General features: G+C 41.3%; 1 protein-coding gene across 2 annotated transcripts in view; it reads left to right on the top strand.

Annotated features, from left to right (window-relative positions):
* The window catches only part of senp6a (SUMO specific peptidase 6a), a 41,976-nt gene extending 22,676 nt beyond the window's left edge, over positions 1-19,300 (top strand). For both annotated transcript variants that reach the window (XM_084314824.1, XM_084314823.1), the window contains 11 exons: positions 5,927-6,120; positions 10,883-11,118; positions 11,786-11,902; positions 13,207-13,329; positions 13,439-13,531; positions 13,942-14,315; positions 15,251-15,339; positions 15,654-15,742; positions 15,928-15,996; positions 16,670-16,820; positions 18,448-19,300. In XM_084314824.1, the coding sequence (XP_084170950.1) occupies positions 5,927-6,120; positions 10,883-11,118; positions 11,786-11,902; positions 13,207-13,329; positions 13,439-13,531; positions 13,942-14,315; positions 15,251-15,339; positions 15,654-15,742; positions 15,928-15,996; positions 16,670-16,820; positions 18,448-18,678 (1,766 nt within the window). In that variant the 3' untranslated portion in view covers positions 18,679-19,300. The remainder of the gene's footprint in view (positions 1-5,926; positions 6,121-10,882; positions 11,119-11,785; positions 11,903-13,206; positions 13,330-13,438; positions 13,532-13,941; positions 14,316-15,250; positions 15,340-15,653; positions 15,743-15,927; positions 15,997-16,669; positions 16,821-18,447) is intronic.
* Positions 19,301-20,556: the final 1,256 nt, after the last annotated feature.

Raw genomic sequence — 20,556 nt, 5'->3', positions numbered from 1 at the left:
TCAATGTGGAACGCCCTACCCAAAGCTGTAAAGGAATGTGGATCACTACCCACTTTCAAAACCTCTCTCAAGGGACACCTACGGGAGACTGCAATTCAACACTGGCCCCTGTAAATATCCTAACCCAATCATTCCAACCCCCTCCAATGTACAGTCATTTACCTAGTATGGTTTTGTCAATAGTTCAATGTACAATTGTGTTTGCTTGTACAGTGTCTCCTCCCCCCCCCCCTCAATGTACAGTGTTACTTGTTTATACAGTATGCCCCCCGCCCCCCCCCCCCAACCACCTCCAATGTAAATTACCCAGTATGGTTGTCAATATCCCAATGTACCCAACCCCCCCCACCCAACCTCCAATGTACAGTTTCTACGTCAAAAGTATATACTCCCTTTTCTTGACTCCTTCTGTATCACAAACAGTACTGTATTTGCAAATCTGGTATGTCATAAATGTATAGATGTAGCAGTACTGACTATCTGTATGTCATGTATGTCATATATGTCTATATGAATTGAAAATGGGGGACCCTGATGGAAACAAGACAAACGTCTTTCTCAGGTCTGCATCCCCTTAACAATTGTATGTATTGAGCCGTACTGTATTGTACCCATTCTGCAATCTGTTAAATAAAGTTTTCATTCATTCATTCATTCAGCATCGACAGACAACTCCGTTTCAACCCGCTCTCTCTGTGATGTGGCAGCAGAGGGCGCTGTTGCCCCTTTGATTGGATATGGATTTCTCTCCATTGTTTACTTTTTTTGTCATACGGGATCGCTTTTGAAAATGAAGAAGCCAGAGTCATTTGCATCTGGGCTGGTTGCTTTGACTTTAGAGTTTCACGCACTCTTCATTTTGTAGTGGGTGTATTTTTAAATGGTGGAACAAATTGGTGGTACTGCTACCTTTTGTGGCAACGGGTTTGCTCTGCTGCATATTTTGCAGGTAACCGTCTCAACATCTTCCTTGCGGTAACCAAACCACCGCCAGACGACGGATCCAGTACTGTTCTTTTTTGTAACCAGTTCATCTGCCTCGGCAGTGGCACCTCCATCTTCCATTGTTGTTTCGGAATAAATAAAATAAATAACTCTCTAAACTCCCTCATTCGCCGTCTCCTTATAAAGCTGGGAACGAGGTTACCGTCTCCTCCAAACATGTGCACTGAGCCGCTGACTTGGCACCGCCTCTCTGTCTCTGTGTGTGTGTGACGTAGAGTGGGCGGGCCGCGGGTGTGTGAGAGAGGAAAGCAGGAGTCTGCACTCTGCAGCGCTTCGAGGAAAGCACTGCGAGTGTCTCTCGGCCGCGGGCGGTGCCATATAAACTAATACTCGATGTTCGCGATATAGTACAGTACTACATCTCGGGTAGAACAATCCGTGATACATCGAGTATACTCGATATATTGCCCACCCCTACGATAATCTATCATATGCGTTTGGGCCTATAACTAGCGTTTTTGGAATTACAGCAGAAAAGCTTATAAACATACTTATATTCAAGACGGTATTAACGCAACAATGTATGAATGAAAAATATAACGTTCCCACATCCGGAACGATAGATAATCGATGTTGAATGGGCCATAGTAATGTTAATATAGCAATCAAATTAAAAAAGTTATAGCCCTGCAAAGAAGGTAAACATCTCCATAGGCTTTCAACTGTGGCAGACAGTGCTGTAAAGTTTAAACCTTTTTAAATCTTAGACAAACAAAACACTTTGCTTTCATGAAATATTGTAAGCCGTCATTTGAGGCTTTATAAAAGCAGCACAATGAACAAGAGGCAGAGTTGATTTTGCACAAAAAAATATATAAAATCATATATATATAAAAAAATATATATAATCGAATTTTATTTTCATATTCGAATCCCATGCCCATCGAAGGAAGCTTCGAAGCTTCAAAGTATTTAAGACAGCCCTAGTGTCTGGTGATGTATATGTCATGGGTTCCAGATTTCAGAATAAACCTAAAAAAAAGTCTAAGCTATTTTCAAAGTTTTGGCAACTTTTTTTTCCATGTTATGTTTGGTATCATTATTTTCAGCACAGTCTCACCTATATGACCTGACCGTTAAAAAAAATATATATATATAATTTATCTCGAATTTCTCCCTTCAAGTTTGAATCATGTTTTTATGTAAATTTGAAATTAAATTAAAAAAAATATTGCTTTTATCGTTATATGCCTATGTTTGTGTACAGCACTTTGAGCTACATGACATGTATGAAAGGTGCTTTATAAATACTTACTTACTTACTTACTTACTTACTTTGATTACACTGTTTGTAACTGCCTCTGTGTTCAGTTTAAGTTTGGTTCCTACCAGACCGGACTATTGGTAGGAACATTCTAGAACATTAGTTCCACCAGTACATTCTGGCACGTGTGTGTGTGATGATGTCATAGCTGAACATGCTAGAATATTAGCTCTGCCACAACATTCTGGAAGGTTCGTGATGATGTCATAGCTGAACATTATAGAACCTCGCACATCCTTATATAAGTGGCCGTTCCGGCCACCGACAGTCTTTCGTGTAAAGAGTTCATAGCATCAAGAAAGAAGATCCTGAAAGAAGATGCTAAAGTCCATAATTTCCCCTCTTATTGCATGCGCCAATAAGGTACGTTTGGTGTCGTAAATGTTGCTATGTGTAGGCCAATGCCATGTAGCTAAGGTGCTTGCTAAGCATCAATAATTGAAGGATTTAATGTGCTTGTAGGTTAAGTTCATTTGGTTAACAACATTGCAAAGACATGTGACACTAAGAGACAAGTAGAGATAATATGGATGTATGTTGTTATTGTTTGAGCTGTGATTTATTGTTTCATGTATGTGTTTCACAGTTCTCACGGTTCGGATTGAAATAAATCCAATCAGTAAAATCAAGAACGTGTTGCTGTCATCATTGCAAGTAGAGGGAGTTGCACTGTTTACATGCTCATATTCTTATATTCAGAGTTAATTATATTTTTATCTTTACTATAGTTTAGGGCTGTACCGAATGTAATTTTTTAACATTCAAAGCTTCGATTGAAGTATTCGAACGCAGCTTCGAATGTCTATAATTTTTTTTTTTTTTACTTCACATATATATATTTTTTTATAAACTAAATCCTCCATTTTATTAAATCAACTTTCTTTAATCAATATAACTCATCAGTTTCATCAACAATCCAATAAGGGCACGCTTGGTATGAAAGTGATGGTGATGTCTTATGTATAATATTATAATATTAGTGTAGCCATTGGTTTAAACGGATGAAAAAAATATATAAAAAATTCTAATGTTGATTTAGAATTCGAATGTCAACATTATGATCGAAGCTTCGAAGCATTCGGTACAGCCCTACTATAGTTTTATTGTCTACATTTATTTATGTCTTACTACTATACTATTACCATGCCCATAACCGTACCTGTAACTCTGAGTGTTGAGCGATGAAGCAATAAATATCAGAAACTATACCGTTTGTGCCCTCACGATCAACTACAATATTCTGAATAGAATGAGAAGTAATGCACCACCAGCCTTTAAAGCCGATCTTAATTGTAAATAGAAAAAAGGTGGAATTAGGTAAATAAAAATATGTCTTTAACTCTTGGAAAGAATGCAAACCCTGCCCCTGTAAATATCGCCTAATATATCAACTCCTCTCTCTTTCCAAATAAATATTGGGGAACAAGAATACCAAATTGAAGAGTTGCCACAAATGTTCCCCACTGCTCTCCAGTCCATACTAACATCAACTGACTTATAATAGAACCAAGTGTTTTACTAGAATGGTTAGAAGGAACATTAGCAAACAGCAGTTTGCATAGAGTGATGGTGAATTAAACTCTTCTCCAAGGCACGCCACGATACCACGTGTTGTAAACGGGAATCTTGAAGTCATTGTGATTTGCACAGTACATGATCAGCGACGGTGAGGTTACTCATTACAAGTTCTCTCACCAGGAGGAAATATATGTAATATATGTAGCCAAACGTTTTGTCCTGAAATCACAAGCAAGAAAGCGACCCTGGCTTTGGCCAGAGGATCACACTGGAGAAAAGCTCAAAGCAAGGTTTTAACGGTTTCGGCTTTGCTCCAAGAGAATGAGCTGTCATTATTTCCTTGTCCGGGTCTCGTTTTTTCCCGTGCCGCACCCACTGCCTGGTCTCTGTGTCAGTCTCTCTCTCTCTCTGTACTCATTAGTCTCCTTACTATTCTCATTGAGAATATTCAGAATATGAAACTCTTACACCAAATTCAGGTGATAAATACAGCTTTGAAGTTTGTAAAAGCATTACGATCATAACAAGCCACATTGTCAACTACTCTTTGGTCATGGGCTGTATAGTATCTCTCAGATCTCCACCGATCCCCTTTTTAAAATGTCCCTGAAATCATGACTGAATGAATAAGTAAGGGATAATGTATAGCTACGAGGTCATTGTCGCAAAATAATTGACCGACAGAGTTTAAAATACTGAGGCGCCTCGCCGAGGTGTTTTAAACGTCAGTGAAGGTCAATTATTTTGCTACAATGACCGAGTATAGGCTATACATTATCCCGCTTATTACATGGCTAACTTACTAACAATATACCTAATTCATTTTACGCGATCAAATGCAGACGCAGTTCTGTTCTGTTCTGTCGCTCCCGCTGTTATCGCCGGCAGCTTGCACTGATGACTGAATGTTAAAACGCCATGTAATAATAACCAATAACTAGGGATGCTCGATATTGGCTTTTTTACCGATACCGATATTGTCCAACTCTTAATTTCCGATACCGATATCAACCGATATCACATTTTAATGCCGATATCGGCCGATAATATCGGACATCATTTCTATAGAAATGTAAAAAAGAAAATTGAAAACCGATACCGATATTTTCCGATAATATCGGACATCCCTACTAATAACAGACACTAACATGCAGGGTCATCAAATATTGCAATATTTTAAAACAGTTTCATAATTTTCTTGTTCTGATTAAGACAAGACGGCTCTTCAAGTTTTCTTCATTCTGTTTGCGGTCTCTTACTAGTAAATTCAAAGTCAGTGTAACTCAACCACAGCCGAATTCTCTCTCTCTCTCTCTTGCTTGATATTCTGATCACAATTATTAATTACGATTAATGGACCGAATACCTTGTCTTGAGAACTGTTTTCAGTTCTTAACATGTAACTTTACTGATGTAAACAAGAGGACATGGCTCACAGCGCACAAGAACACCTGTGATTGGTCAGACAGTGTGGCTGAGGAACGGGGAGCGCTTGATTTGACGTAGAGGAGCAGGCAGTCCAAATTGAAACGCCTCAATATCGCACTCAATTGTGTTTTAACTAATTGTTATCACGATTAATATGCAATTATTTGTGCAGCCCGACCCCCCCCATTGCTGATCAAAGCCCTAACCCTGGCAGCATTAGTGCCACTGCCATGCACGCCACCCAAGCAGCTACACAGGACAAGCAGCTACACAGGACCACAAAGAAGAGGGTTAAGGATTACTTAACCCTTTCACTACCACACTACCAAATGGTTAACCCTTTCACTGCGACAACACAGAAGGTTAACCCTTTCACTGCCACACGACAAAGGGTTAACCCTTTCACTGCGACAACACAGAAGGTTAACCCTTTCACTGCCACACGACAAATGGTTAACCCTTTCACAACCACACTACAGACTATTAACCCTTTCACAACCACACTACAGACGATTAACCCTTTCACTACCACACTACAGATGGTTAACCGTCTGTAGTGTGGTAGTGAAAGGTTAACCTCTAGTGTGGTAGTGAAAGGGTTAAACCTTCATTTAAAAACAACTTTTCTGGTGAAATAAAGAAGAAAGGGAAGCAGTTTGCTGCTCGTTGGAGCACTTTTATCAACTGTATTTGTTCTTTTTCTCCTTACAGGGTCGGACGAGAAGTACATCGTTCTCATCTTTGAGAACGGGCTGTCGATGAACGAGCAGATGATCTTGGAGGACATCCTGACGGATATCGGCCGGACAAACAACCTCGACGAGTTCCCCACCAAACTCTCCTTCGACGAGGCCAACATCCGACTGGTCAACTACAACAAGGCCACCAAGGAGAAAGAAGAAAAGGTGGGCCTTTCCCCCACGTCGAGACATCTTCTCTCAAACACATGGATAGATGGGGATCCTAGGTTGTCCTGGGTTTTTATTCAGTACAGCAGAGATGGCTTCCGTAGAGTTTTGATAATGTTGTTACGGTTGTGAGCTTGGTTTTGCGTGTGGACGGTGCATGAGAGTCTCAACACAGCCGCCACACTCCTACGCAGAGTGTTGGACAACATTCCACCGTCTCCACAACATCTCTGCCCAAACAGGAAGACTTAACCAGTGCTACCTTTATTCATTATTTTCCCTTAACATATTGAATAAATAATATTTTATTATTGTTCCCCCCCCATATTTTCAAGTCTCTTTTTATAAATCGAAACCGGAAATTAGTTGAAGAAAGTGAAATAATAGACTGTGCAGCCTCGTTTATTCATTGTGTCCATGGAAACGATGAGGAACGCAGCCATAAAGGTATGGTTTCCTTATGCAGAAAAGACGAAGCATTATAGTCTGTTTACTTTTCTGATAACTACATCACTTAACACATTGGGCGCCGTGTATTGTACCCATCATTGGGTCCAGTCTGCCACCGCTGTAAGCCTATGGAGATGTTTACCTTCTTTGCAGGGCTATAACTTTTTAAATATTATAGCTATATCGATATTACTATGGCCCATTCAACATCGGGTATCTATTGTTCCGGATGTGGGAACGTTATATTTTTTCATTCATACATTGTTGTGTTAATACATTATGCTTCATCATGCGTGAAGGAAAGGGGGGGGGTCGTTTATAATTCCTTGATCGTCAGTAACGGCTTTATTTAGTATGGGTTGATACATTGTTCAGATGGATTGCCGTGAAATGAAAAAACAATCGGGCTGAAAATAACGTTATATTCCTCTTACCGTTCGCCGATGAGACTGGAGGAAAAATATTCCAATTATTTGACGTCGATCTGCTAGATCCATTTCCCGTTTGTATGACGCAATAAATGCTGAAATCATATAGATTATTGCGTTTCGAAAGCGATCCGATGCACTCGAGTGTTTGTCTGGACCCATGTAACAAGATATTACTGCCGGAGGGATTTCCTCGATGCACCAGCGCCACTTCCGGTTTGCCGTGGAGTGTAACTCGCCCGATCATCCACCAGACGGCGGTATTGAGGCATTGCAATATCAGACAGGGTGCAGCTGCAGTCCCACAGGGAGGCTGGATGAATTATGAATGCCATGGCGAACGTTGTTGGCGTTCAACGCATGGTGGGAAATAACGAATTATGACGTTGTTGGCGTCCAATGTGTTAACCACATAACGTGCACGAAACTCACTGCACTTTGCGAGCATCTAGCGGCTCAGTGGTGCATTTCTTGCTGAACATATAAATTACCGTTAGAAAGATCTATTTGTTGCTGTTCGAACGCCACCTCACTCGACCAAATCCGTGCCTCGGTTATCGAGTTACATGACGATATGTCAGGCGAGCGTCTTTTTACGTAGCACGCGTCAGATGACCACTCCCGACGCTCCAGAACTGCCAATCATACGCGGATGGCGAAAATGATTGGTCACCATTGTAGCCAATGAGTGTACCTTTCCAATGATACCCCACATGGGGGGGTGCGAATAAGGGATCTAGGTGAAAGTTGACTAGCGAAAACCAGAAGTCAATCACACATCCGAATGAACATAAGACTTCAGGCTATGGATCCGCAGTGTTTTCCATCTTATTTTTTTTTTAATATATTGCAACCACTACAGAAAAATGTGAATACACAAGTTCAAGTTCAACTCAAGTTCAGACCTCTGTTACTCTATTTATTAGAGGTGTTTAGCAGGCTGTGAAGTACAGGCGTAGAGAGACAGAGGTGTTTAGCAGGCTGTGACGTACAGGCGTAGAGACAGGTGTTTAGCAGGCTGTGACGTACAGGCATACAGACCAGCGTTTCCGTTAGCCGGTAATTACCGGTATTTGACCGGCAAAATCTGGTGAAGTCCGACATATCTAATCTCCCCCGTCATAATGTCCGGTGAAAATAATTCCCTCTAAACACAATTAGATTATTTGAATTGTATTAAAATAGGCTAAAATTAAATAGCCTATGCGATGAACGAAACAATCATTACATTTGTCGTTGCTTCACCAAGCAGCCGGTCAATGACATCCTGTGTCAGCGAGCTGGCAGCTGATATATTTACGTGAAGCATGGCTTGGCAGGGTGCAGTACTCCAATTCAGCCATTGGCAATTCAGCTGTTGGGTGGGGGCGCTGTTGACACCGCTGCTCTGCTCTGTCTGCTCCTGCTCCATGCTTCACGTAAATATATCAGCTGCCAGCTCGCTGACACAGGATGTCATTGACCGGCTGCTTGGTGAAGCAACGACAAATGTAATGATTGTTTCGTTCATCGCATAGGCTATTTAATTTTAGCCTATTTTAATACAATTCAAATAATCAAATTGTGCTTAGAGGGAATTATTTTCACCGGACATTATGAGCAGCAGCACCAAGTCGTTGGGAGGTGGAGATATACATCACGGCGCAAACCCACGATAATGTTGCCGTCTCTCTGCCAAATTTCTCAGTTCTTCGCTTGATATAATTAATACAAATGTCCAATATAACGGAATTCGTTAGCTCATAAAAATGTGATTATAACAGACTGCTGTTTATTAAGGTCGGGCAGACTGCCCACCGACACCTCAAGTCGGCAGCAGCACGCAGTCTCGAGGGACTTATTTTATTTGGAATATATTAATGACTGTATATACGCAAAAGTAGTCTAGTTTTAAGTTAAAATATTATAAATGCCTTGATGATGTCATTCTTTATATAGGCCTATCAATTGTTTTTAAGCTCAATAAACTCTGACCGGAATTTATCCCATTTGTCCGGTAGATTGAAATCTACCGGACACTCAGACCTGCAAAAAAAAATTCTAACGGAAACCCTGATACAGACGGCACAACCGCTACTGGGAAGGATAGTGAGAAAAGTGGAATGTTCAGCCAGATTCAGATCAACGTTCCGAGTCCTGTACATCAAATCTACACTTTATTACCGTGACAACATTATCTTGACATTCTATGGTAACCAATTTAAAAGGTGCAGCCAAGCTGTAAAAAAAATAAAAAAGCCATCTCTTAACGCCGACGCTAGACTGAAGACTAGAAGAATAGGCAGAGATGGCACATCTAGACCTGTCGAGTGCATTCTGGTGATTATTTACCGTAACTCATTAGAAGTCTGAATGTATGGGGCGCCCCAGTGGCGAACCACATAGCGCGCTCAGCCGTGACACGGCCGACCCGGGTTCGACTCCCGTCGTTGTTTGCAGAGTGTCTTCCCCCCACTCTGTCTCCCGTTCCTCCTCTGTCTCTCTCTACTGGACTGCCCAGTAGCAATAAAGCGATAAAACGCCAAAAAATCGTAAAAAAAAAAAAAATCTGAATATAAGAATGAATATTGCGATTATATCACTCCCTTCTCTGTTATCTTCCCACCTACAGACAGTTATGGAAATTCTGGACTCAATCATATTTGAATGAATGAATGAATGAAAACTTTATTTAACAGATTGCAGAATGGGTACAATACAGTACGGCTCAATACATACAATTGTTAAGGGGATGCAGACCTGAGAAAGACGTTTGTCTTGTTTCCATCAGGGTCCCCCATTTTCAATTCATATAGACATTTATGACATACACAACATACATGACATTTATGGCATAGGGACATATAGGTATTTAGTACTGATACATTTGTGACATAAACGGTATTCAAATATACAGTACTGTTACCCCTAGATCCTGACAGAGTATATACATATGATGGGGAGGGGACTGTACATTAGGAGGGGGTGGGTGGGTGGGAGAGAAATATACATACGGCGGGGAGGGAATATATACATGCGGTGGGGAGGAGACTGTCTATTAGGAGGTGGTGGGGGTTTTGGGCATTTACGGTGGCCAGTTTCGAATTGCAGCCTCCCGTAGGTGCTCTTTAAGAGCGGTTTTGAATGTGGGCAGGGATTCACATTCCTTTACAGCTTTGGGTAGGGCGTTCCACATTGTTGTGGCATAATTGCGAAACGTGTTTAGTCCCTTGTTTGAGCCGAATCTGGGTTTAACATGATTTGTTGAGCTTCCTCTGGTGTAGTGGTTGTGGTATTCACTGACCTTTGGGAAGTATTTTGACATGTACATGGGCACCCCGGTCGTATAGTGTATCTTGTAGACCAGGCCCATTGCAAGTTGCTGTACTCTGTCGTCTACTCTAAGCCATCCTAGGTTGTCAAAGTGGGCAGGGGTGAGGTGGGTTCTGGGGTTCAGGTCAAGCAGTAGTCTGACCAGTTTGTTTTGTGATGTTTGTAATTTTGTTTTAAGCGCCTTTGAGGTGCTTTGGTACCATGAGGTGCAAGCATAGTCGTAGTACCCTTGAATGAGTGCTCCTGCCAGAGTCTTCAGGGTATTCTTGTTTACCAGAGAGGAGATCCGGTACAAGAATCTAGTTCGTTGGTTGACTTTTTTTATTACATTGGATGCCATTTTGTCACAGGAAAGATTTGCCTCTAGGATGGAACCCAGGTAGGTAATTTCGTCTTTCCTTGTGACAATATTGTCACCCATTTAACAACAACATTCTTTGCAGATTGGGACACAATCTTATCCAATGGGCTTTCTAGGGCCTAATGCACATCTATGTGGGGGTTCATGCCATGGCATGTTTTCTACCATATAGGATTCTTTCCTCATCATCACATGCCTCTCTCTGCAGGTAAAGCCAACGCTAACCAAAGTTACCCCAGCCACTAACGTCACCCCGGTCACCCAAGGGACTCCGGTCAGCAAGGTCACCCAGGTCATGCCAGTCGGTAAGGTCGCCCAGGTCAACCCTGTGAACCAGCCAGTGCAGACGCGGATGGCCACCCGCCAACAGACCAACACGTTCTTCGACGACGAAGACGAGGACATGTCTGAGCTCCACCCCACATTCTCTGGACCAATTGTCAAGTAAGGAGAAGTGGTTATCTCAGACTGTGTTCCTTAAGCCGGCATTTTGGTCAAATAACACTTTAAATGGTTTGTGTGCTTTTAACCAGCTTGGAACCAGATGGATAAGGTGGACAGTGGTGGAAAGTTTGATCAATTTAGTATCATTTTGAATGATGGACAACTTGCCTGGCGAAAATCTGAATTGCCACGAGGCAGTAAACCTCAGCCATCAGCTGAAACAAATGCGAGGAATGGTTTAAAAAAATATACAGGATTATATGCTGTGTAGTTGGGGCTGGTAGGTATACCGAATATGAAGGTATAACATCATGGATCTGTGTATGGATCTTTACTATACCGTCATTCATGATATGTACATATTATACAAACATAAATGTATATATACATACAGTATATAAATATACATGTATATTTAATAAAAAAATTGTTCCTTGCAGAAATATTAAAAAAAATAAAAAGAACAGACTATTTCAAATGAAACGGTACCATGACAATTGTATTACAAGATAAAGACAAAAGTACCGGTATGTCATATCACATTGGAAATACTCGAAAACAAAATACCGTAATACCGTCAAAACTAAAAAAAGAGTGTGATATTTTGGCCATATTTCCCAGCCCTAGTGTTAATTCTCTGTATAATGTTTGAATGATTGCCTTCCAGGTTGATGATATACCCGCCTCCTCCATCCAAGGGGGGCATGACGGTAACTAACGAAGACCTCCACTGCCTTAACGATGGGGAATTTCTAAATGACGTCATCATAGACTTTTATTTAAAGTAAGTACAGTTGTGTGTGTGTGTGTGTGTGTGTGTGTGTGTGTGTGTGTGTGTGTGTGTGTGTGTGTGTGTGTGTGTGTGTGTGTGTGTGTGTGTGTGTGTGTGTGTGTGTGTGTGTGTGTGTGTGTGTGTGTGTGTGTGTGTGTGTGTGTGTGTGTGTGTGTGTGTGTGTGTGTGTGTGTGTGTGTGTGTGTGAGAGAGAGAAACTTGCATGGCAATGAAGTCAGAATCACTTGATTGCCTTGTATGAGTTGAGTGATACAAGCGATTTGCCCTGCCACACGGTGCAGTGACATTCCATACCAGTATTGAACTAAGTGATGCAATACTACTAATATTACATGGTGTAATGACATACAGGACTCGCAAAGAGTTCAACCAGTTCAAAAAACAAAGTAGTACCCGGAGGGTCATCAAAGAGAAGCCGCCTATTCTCAGTCCTTGCCCCACAATGGTGGAATGAACTACCCATCCCAGTTAGGACAGCCGAAACACGTCCAATCTTTCGCCGTCGACTAAAGACTCACTTCTTCAACCATTATCTGAAATGATTAAAAAATCTAACCCTGACTAACCTTACTGTCATGCACTTGTCCTAATAAACTAACCTACACTGTAACACGCAACACTTGATGAACATTGTTACTCAGCTGATAGAGTTGTACCCTTCTTGCTGTCTTGTCGTACAGAACTTGTAAGTCGCTTTGGATAAAAGCGTCAGCTAAATGACTAAATGTAAATGTAGTACATTTACACACAGTAGACGAAACAAAATGCACAGCTCAACAGCGAAATGGCAATCAAAAAATGGACTTGTCTATCACAGTTTGCACACCTGTTGCAAAATATTAATGCCATGACCCTTGCCCTACACACACACACAGGCGTGCACGCACACAGAGCCACTGGGGCGACAGTGGCTCGGGAGGTAGAGCAGTCGTCTGGTAATCCGTAGGTTCCCGGTTCGATTCCCGCTCCTCCCGAGCAGCGTGTCGATGTGTCCTTGAGCAAGACACTTAACCCCTAATTGCCTCTGCCATCGGTGTGTGAGTGAATGGGTAAAATGTGAGGAACAAATTGTAAAGCACTTTGGATTAAAAACTGTTATATAAATTCACCATTTACCATTTAATTTACCACACATATGGTCGATGACACGTGTCCTGAATATCTTTGCATTCAAATAGTAACACTTTGTAGTAAAACGGCATATTTATATTTAAATATAAATATATATATTTATATATTAGAATTTTATATTTTTGGTGTTGAAACAATTAAAAAAGGTTATGTCTTCCTATTAGATATTTAGTTTTAGAGAAGATGAAAAAGGAAGACGCACAAAGAAGTCACGTGTTCAGCTCCTTCTTCTACAAGAGGCTCAACCAGAGAGAGAGGAGAAACGCCACAGACACAACCAACCTACCGTGAGTGTCCTCCACTCCCCTTAAAGAGTTATTATTAGGCCTACATACATGTCTGACCAAATCCAGTGAGGACATGTCAGTAGTGTCCACTTGTTCCTCTGGTTTCTAGGATACAGAAGAGAAAGCACAACAGGGTGAAGACGTGGACCCGACATGTGGATCTTTTCCAGAAGGACTTCATATTTGTTCCCATCAATGAGTCGTGAGTTGTTTTTAATTTTGGATTTGCTGATAATGCTTCGTAATATTAAAGGCCCCATGACATGAAAATAGATGTTTGTCATTTCCTGGAAAACGAAAAAAAATAAAGATTTCTAGAATGGCATTTACAGCACATTGTAACTGAGCTAGCACTCTGCCTCTTTAACTAAATTGAACAAATGTTCAAATAGCTAACGTTACTAATGTTAGCTATTGGCTATTATAAATGCCAATCAATATACACAACAAGCCCCTCCCTAGCTTCCTGTTTTTAAGAAATTCTGCTTTCTGATAGCCGTTTCATGGGGACTTTAACCCATAAGGAATGAATGAAATCGCACTCAATTGAACACGTATGCTAAGCTCACTCGAACATCTTTTTAAAGTTTCCTCTTGTCTTCTTTTGATCAGAGCCCACTGGTACTTGGCAGTGATCTGCTTCGCAGGCCTCCCAGGCCCCGAGCACAAGCCCAACCCTCTGTATCAGGGGCCGTTTCCAGCCTCGGCCCCAGGCACAATCCAAGGCCCCTCTCCAGCGCCAGCCCCTGGTGCACCGTTGGAGGATGTTATCCCAGATCATTGTCGGCCTCTGTCCCCAGAGGGAGATGACTTCTCGGGCTCCTCCGAGCACCAGTCCCCCGGTGTAACGGAAGTGCCCGTGAAGGTTCGCCTCAACAATGACCAGCCAATGGACAATTCTGCCTTTTCCAACGGGGCACAAGAGCCTTTAAATGCCCCTGGAGTGATGGTCAATGGCCAGGTCGATTCTGAACCACAATACACAAGTGAGTCACTATTAGACGTCGCTGCTAGCCTTTTCAATGAAATGGGTTGAGAAATGTTTGTGAACGTGGTCACAATTTTGATGTGTTTTTTTTTAGTGCTGTCAGGCGATTAAAAAAATTAATCAAATTAATTACAGGATTTGTAATTAATTAATTGAATTAATCGCATTTTAATCGCATTACCATTTTATGCCTCATATTCTATATTCTATAATCATATTTCAAATTGCATGTGTCCGGATGGCAGAATTCAGTACTGTATCTACAAAACCTTCTGTTTAATCATCTTCCATCTATTAATTTGCTTAGATTTTTCAGGTCTGGTCAATTTGAGCATGGTGTTATTCACAGTCAAAGATAAAAAAAAATTATTGATATTCTCATTTGGTTCATTACAATTTACTCAAAATAAAATGTTCATTCAATCAATCACAGCGCAGATTGATTGATTGAATGAAAATGTTATTAACAGATTGCAGAATGGGTACAATACAGTACGGCTCAATACACACAATTGTTAAGGGAATGCAGACCAGAGAAAGGCTTTCGTCTTGTTTACATCAGGGTCCCCCATTTTGAATTCATAATGAATTGTAAGTAAGGGTGCAACTTGCACCGTGCAAACCATTCTTTGTGGATCTAGCCCACAGTATTTCTGACACTGGGAATACATTCCCTGAGATTCATAGATGTCCCTAGAATCAGATACCAAGAACATGCAAATGGACCATATTAAAAAAAAATCTGTAAATGTGTATTCTACATGCTTATGGAATGAATGAGATACAAAAAAAAAATTATTATATTAAAAAAAAAAAAAAAAATGTAATTAATTTTGAGTTAATTTTCATAACGCGATTATTTGCTGTGTAATTAATTAATCTAATTAACGCGATAAACTGACAGCCCTAGTTTTTTTGTCTTTATGATTTTAGGTGCTTTGCATAGAATCAGTGTGTGTTATGGATCAGGGAATGGAAATGATGACACCTATACCTTCTCTGATGACCAAAGCTCCTGTCAGGTATTTCTATTTTATTTTTGTTCATCTTTCAGTCAGTTGACATAACATGTATATTTCAGTCAGAAATCCTCTCCTCATAGTGATTAAACCATTTATAGCAACAAATGATTATACGGTTGTATTTGGAAGTATAGACTCTCAAGATGCTCTCAGCACAAATCCATGCAAACCTGCAACAGTTGGCTGTGAGTGCAGATAATTATCAAATAAACCCCCCGTGGGTGGTGCATTCAGAACAGAGCCCGAGAGACGCATGTCCTGTGATGATGTGATACTGACTATAATATATTGATATTTTGTGTGTCTTTGCCCAGGATGAGTGTAGTGAGGACGGGACACTTGCTGATGACACCCTCAACCCTGATATTTCTGGCTGGACTTCAAAACCCAGCCTCTGCCAACAGTGAGTGTGTTTCTATTTGTTGGCCTCTAGGTGGTGCAATTGCTCTGCTAAAAAAACTGTTTTGATGAGAAGTTGAATGTCTTCAGCTGGGTGAATGTTTGAAACATCAAGTAGTCTGGTCACTTGAAGCATAGCAAACTGTGTTCTCTAGTTGAAAATATTGACCTCCATTTCTTTTGTCACAGGCCTTGTATTCTCATCATGGATTCCTTGCGTGGCCCAGCCAGGTCCACTGTTGTGAAAACTTTGAGAGAGTAAGTTGCTACTACTGTACTTGTTAATCATCATACAAATTGTGTTGGATATTATTACGGGATGGGGACGATGAACCGACTAGTCGATTAATTGTCAGGTGACACAGTTGATTAGTTGAGTTATAGAGTTATCAGTCAGTTAGATACATTTAGATTGATTGACGTTTGAAATGAGTCACAATTCACATCGCGTATGTTATCTCATAACCTGTGGGTTCTTAGACATTTTCAGCTCGCACCCCACTTGAGTAAGTTCAGTCTCATCCTGGGATCCACTGTTATTAAGTGGAGACCCGCCAGAAGCAAACTTATGGCATGTTTTGGTTTAAATGGTGCATTTATATAGCGCTTTTATCCAAAGCGCTTTACAATTTGTTCCTCACATTTGACCCATTCACTCACACATTCACACACCGACGGCAGAGGCGACCATGCAAGGTGCCAACCTGCTGATCGGGAGCAGTTAGGGGTTAAGTGTCTTGCTCAAGGATACTTCGACACGCTGCCCGGCAGGAGCAGGAATCGAACCAGGAACCTCCCTATTACCAGACGACCTCTCGAGCCACTGTCGGTCCCTTTTGGGTCCAGATCCATTAGTTTTAAGAAATACTGGTACAAACTAATGCTGGTAAATCAACTGAACCCAACTGGATTGGTGTGTGTGTCTCTCCAGGTACCTGGAGGTGGAGTGGGAGGTGAGGAAAGGTTCTCAGAGGAGTTTTGGGAAAGACGTGATGAAGGGCTCAAGCCCACGTGTGCCTCAGCAGGATAATTTCAGCGACTGTGGAGTCTACATCTTGCAGTATGTGGAGAGCTGCTTCGAGGTGAGGGCGAGGACTTTATTTATTGTTATTTCCCATAAAGTGTAATTGTCCTGTTATTTCACTAGGCCACTGGGTGAACAGAAAGCACATTGCTGGTGCAATGTCCTTAAATTTTTTTTTTTATGTAAAACAAATATATATACTTTTTTTATTTTATCTTTTACAAAATAAATTACAGGTTGTTGACAGAGTCAGCTATGGGGCGACAATAATATGTTCATGAGGCATGGTTTCTATCTTTAGCCATTAAACGGTGTGGTTTATTTCACATTGGTACACAGCAGTACATGAGACATCCTTCTCTTATGAGAGCGAAGGTGGAAGAGACAGAGGGGGAGTCGGCATCTCCTTATACCCTCTACCTGGCGGCAGCATTAACAGCTCCGCCTATAGCGCCCTCTAGTGGAAACAGTTATACATAGTTAGACAGTTACTCAGTTACTTGCAATCATACATAACCTCTAACTTTAACACAGGTTTTCCTCATTTCAGTGTAAAATTGATATCTAGTTGTATTTTAATTGTATTGTTTAATTTCAATTCACAAACAGCCTTTCCAGTAGGCTACAGATCCCCATTCATGTTTACATTTTATCATTTAGCTGACGCTTTTATCCAAAGCGACTTACAAGTTCTGTACGACAAGTCAGCAAGAAAGGGTACAGTAGGGAACAGTACAGGAACAGAAGGGTACAGTAGTGAACAGTACAGGAACAGAAGGGTACAGTAGGGAACAGAAGGGTACAGTAGTGAACAGTAGGTGTAACAAGTGCCTTGTTGCCTTGTATGGATAATTACACCCCATCACAAAATACACTTTAATACATTCCACTAATAATCCTAAACGTTTTATTTTATTGCTTTGGTTTTATTTCATTGCTTTCGTTTTATTTTATTACACTTTTGGGAGCTACGGCTTTTATTTTGAAATCGACACCGTCCCTTCCGGAGCACACATATTGTCTGCTTCCTGTTTAACGTGTCAGTTTCTCCAGGAACAGAGAGAGCTCGTGCTGTAGATGTTGTGACGATTCCTAATGCTGCTGCATTTTATGCCTTTGTAACCTAACAGGTGAAAATAAATACGACCAACAGTCATTCCATGTCTGTCATCTTTAAACACAACGCCGTCAGAGTACACCGGTCACATAGGAACAGAAGGGTACAGTAGTGAACAGTACAGGAACAGAAGGATACAGTAGGGAACAGTACAGGCACAGAAGGGTACAGTACAGGAACAGAAGGGTACAGTAGTGAACAGTACAGGAACAGTAGTGAACAGTACAGGAACAGAAGGGTACAGTAGTGAACAGTACAGGAACAGAAGGGTACAGTAGTGAACAGTACAGGAACAGAAGGGTACAGTAGTGAACAGTACAGGAACAGAAGGATACAGTAGGGAACAGTACAGGAACAAAAGGGTACAGTAGGGAACAGTACAGGAACAGAAGGCTACAGTAGGGAACACTGGTCTTGTCCACAACACGTCCTGTTCACGTATAAATGGACAAGTGAATAATGCCTATTGAAGTACCGGTACTGCTTACCCCCCCCCCCCCCCCCCCCCCCCCCCGAGGAGTAAATTGAAAAATTATCGACTGACTGATTTTTTTGTTCCTCTACACAGAATCCAATCCCCAGTTTCCACCTCCCTCTGAACCTGGTGGAGTGGTTCCCTCAGCAGCGGATGAAGACCAAGCGTGAGGAGATCCGGGAGCTGATTCTGAAGCTCCAGACCCAACAGGAACAGAACAAGAAGGAGATGGAGGACGACCCGGCACCGAGCTCTCCCGAGGAGCACGAAATAGAAGAGACTTCTGGGTCTGGCGCACCACAGAACCAGTCCGTCAGCTCCTGAAGGGACACGCGGTGCTGCTACGCGCTCTTAACTCTGACACGGTCCTATTGGAGGCCCCCCGTTCCGTTTCATCTGGCCTGGCCTGGCTTGGCCCCGCCTCCAGGCCTGCTGGGGGCCAATCCTGATTGTACGCTGCTGGATTAATCCATTATTTCTTAACTGTCCTATTCCTTCCATTAACCACAGGAAACAACAACACACACAAACACCCACACACACACGCATACACTAAATTTGTATTGAATAAAACATGTACTGTAAATATGCTGGAGTTTTTTCGCTGCCTTTGTAATTGACTGTTTGACTATGACTCGCCATGATGACGAGTCATAGTGATGATTTTAAGTTATGTTTCATAGATGTTCTCCTTGGGAGAATCTGTGCAGAATATACTGTTACGCTCTTGCATCATGTTTTTTATGCTTACAAAGTTGTCTAGAAAAAAAGAAAAGAAAAATAAACGTTTGTCATTTGTAAATGATATCCACCGGTCTGGAAGAACTGTTTTCAAAAAGCTCAGCCGCTCTCATGAGTCACATAGTTGGTGCCTGTCGTGTCTCTTTTCAATGTGAGTGGATGAATCTTCAGCATTAAAACAAACTGAGATGCAAGAGCAATTACTTTGCCTTAGCTTTTTATTTATGCTGTTTATCACCATGGATGTTATAAGAATGAAGAGCTTGCCTTCCCAATGTGCTTTCTTTCTATTTATGTTACCCCCCCCCCCCCCCCCCACACACACACACACACTCGTACCTGTCCATTTGAAATAGAAGGATAACCTGAATACTGTCTGCTTTTTAGGTTCTACCCCTTTTGCCATCAGGGGATGTTGTAAATATTTTAAAAGCCTAAGTAGGATCAGTGTATTCCAAGATCCATTGTCCAAGATCCATTGTCCATTCTAGTGTCAAAGGCACTCTCGTCCCCGTTTGTCCTTTTATTCTGTCATCTTCCATGGAATCCGTGGTGGTTGCACCATCTGTTCCATATTTTTTTCATGTCAGGTGACCTGACAATATCAGATGGAACCAGTGTATTTCACAATATTTCCCTAATGCATGTGGTGCAGGGTAGCACACAAATGTACCTGAAAGGTTTGATGCATGACAACGCTGTGATCAAAGGTAAATGAGGGACATAATTGTTTACCATTATCTGAATAGAAAGGGCAAATGTGGCTGTAATGAAATGCACTTAACCTCTCCCTATCAGCTTTCAGTCTTGTATTGAATGACTTCTTAGAAATTGAAGGGGGGGCTTAATTAGTTTTATGTTACTGATCACTAAAACATTCATGATTCTTGAATTATGTTTTCGTTATATGCCACATTTGGAAGCTCAATGATTTTTTGGCTAAGTAGTGCAACTTTCCCCATACCAAATCTAAAGCAATTGCACATCTAAAATATGACTTATGAATGTTATTGCTCTCCACACTGCAACATATTTGATGATGTAATGTATATTAGCAATTATGCGAATAATGACGCAGTATTTTATCATGCATTTGTCTATTTTACAGCGCACTGTTTCATCCCAGTTGGAATTCTTACTCTGGTTGAGGGCAATATTACTTTCTTCTGTCGCCTCAAATTGGCGCCCCTAATAAAAGTTTCAGTTCACAGCAGATAATAACACCAACATTCAAACCAGAATAGAATTATGAGAAATGCAATTTAAAAAATATACAAACACAAACAAAGGTCTTCTATTACATAAACGTAACTAGCCTAAACACTTTGTAAGTATATTTCAAAATATTGTTCAGTGGTGGCCTAATCATGGCAAGAGCGCCCCCACGGGGGAGTAGACGCTACACAGTTTACATAGCATGTGACGTCACGACCAATTCCCTGGACTTCTGTGGGAGTCGGA

This window comes from Notolepis coatsorum (assembly GCF_963971535.1).
Source record: "Notolepis coatsorum genome assembly, chromosome: 5".
Lineage (NCBI taxonomy): Eukaryota > Metazoa > Chordata > Actinopteri > Aulopiformes > Paralepididae > Notolepis > Notolepis coatsorum.
This window is presented reverse-complemented; position numbering and strand designations above follow the sequence as displayed.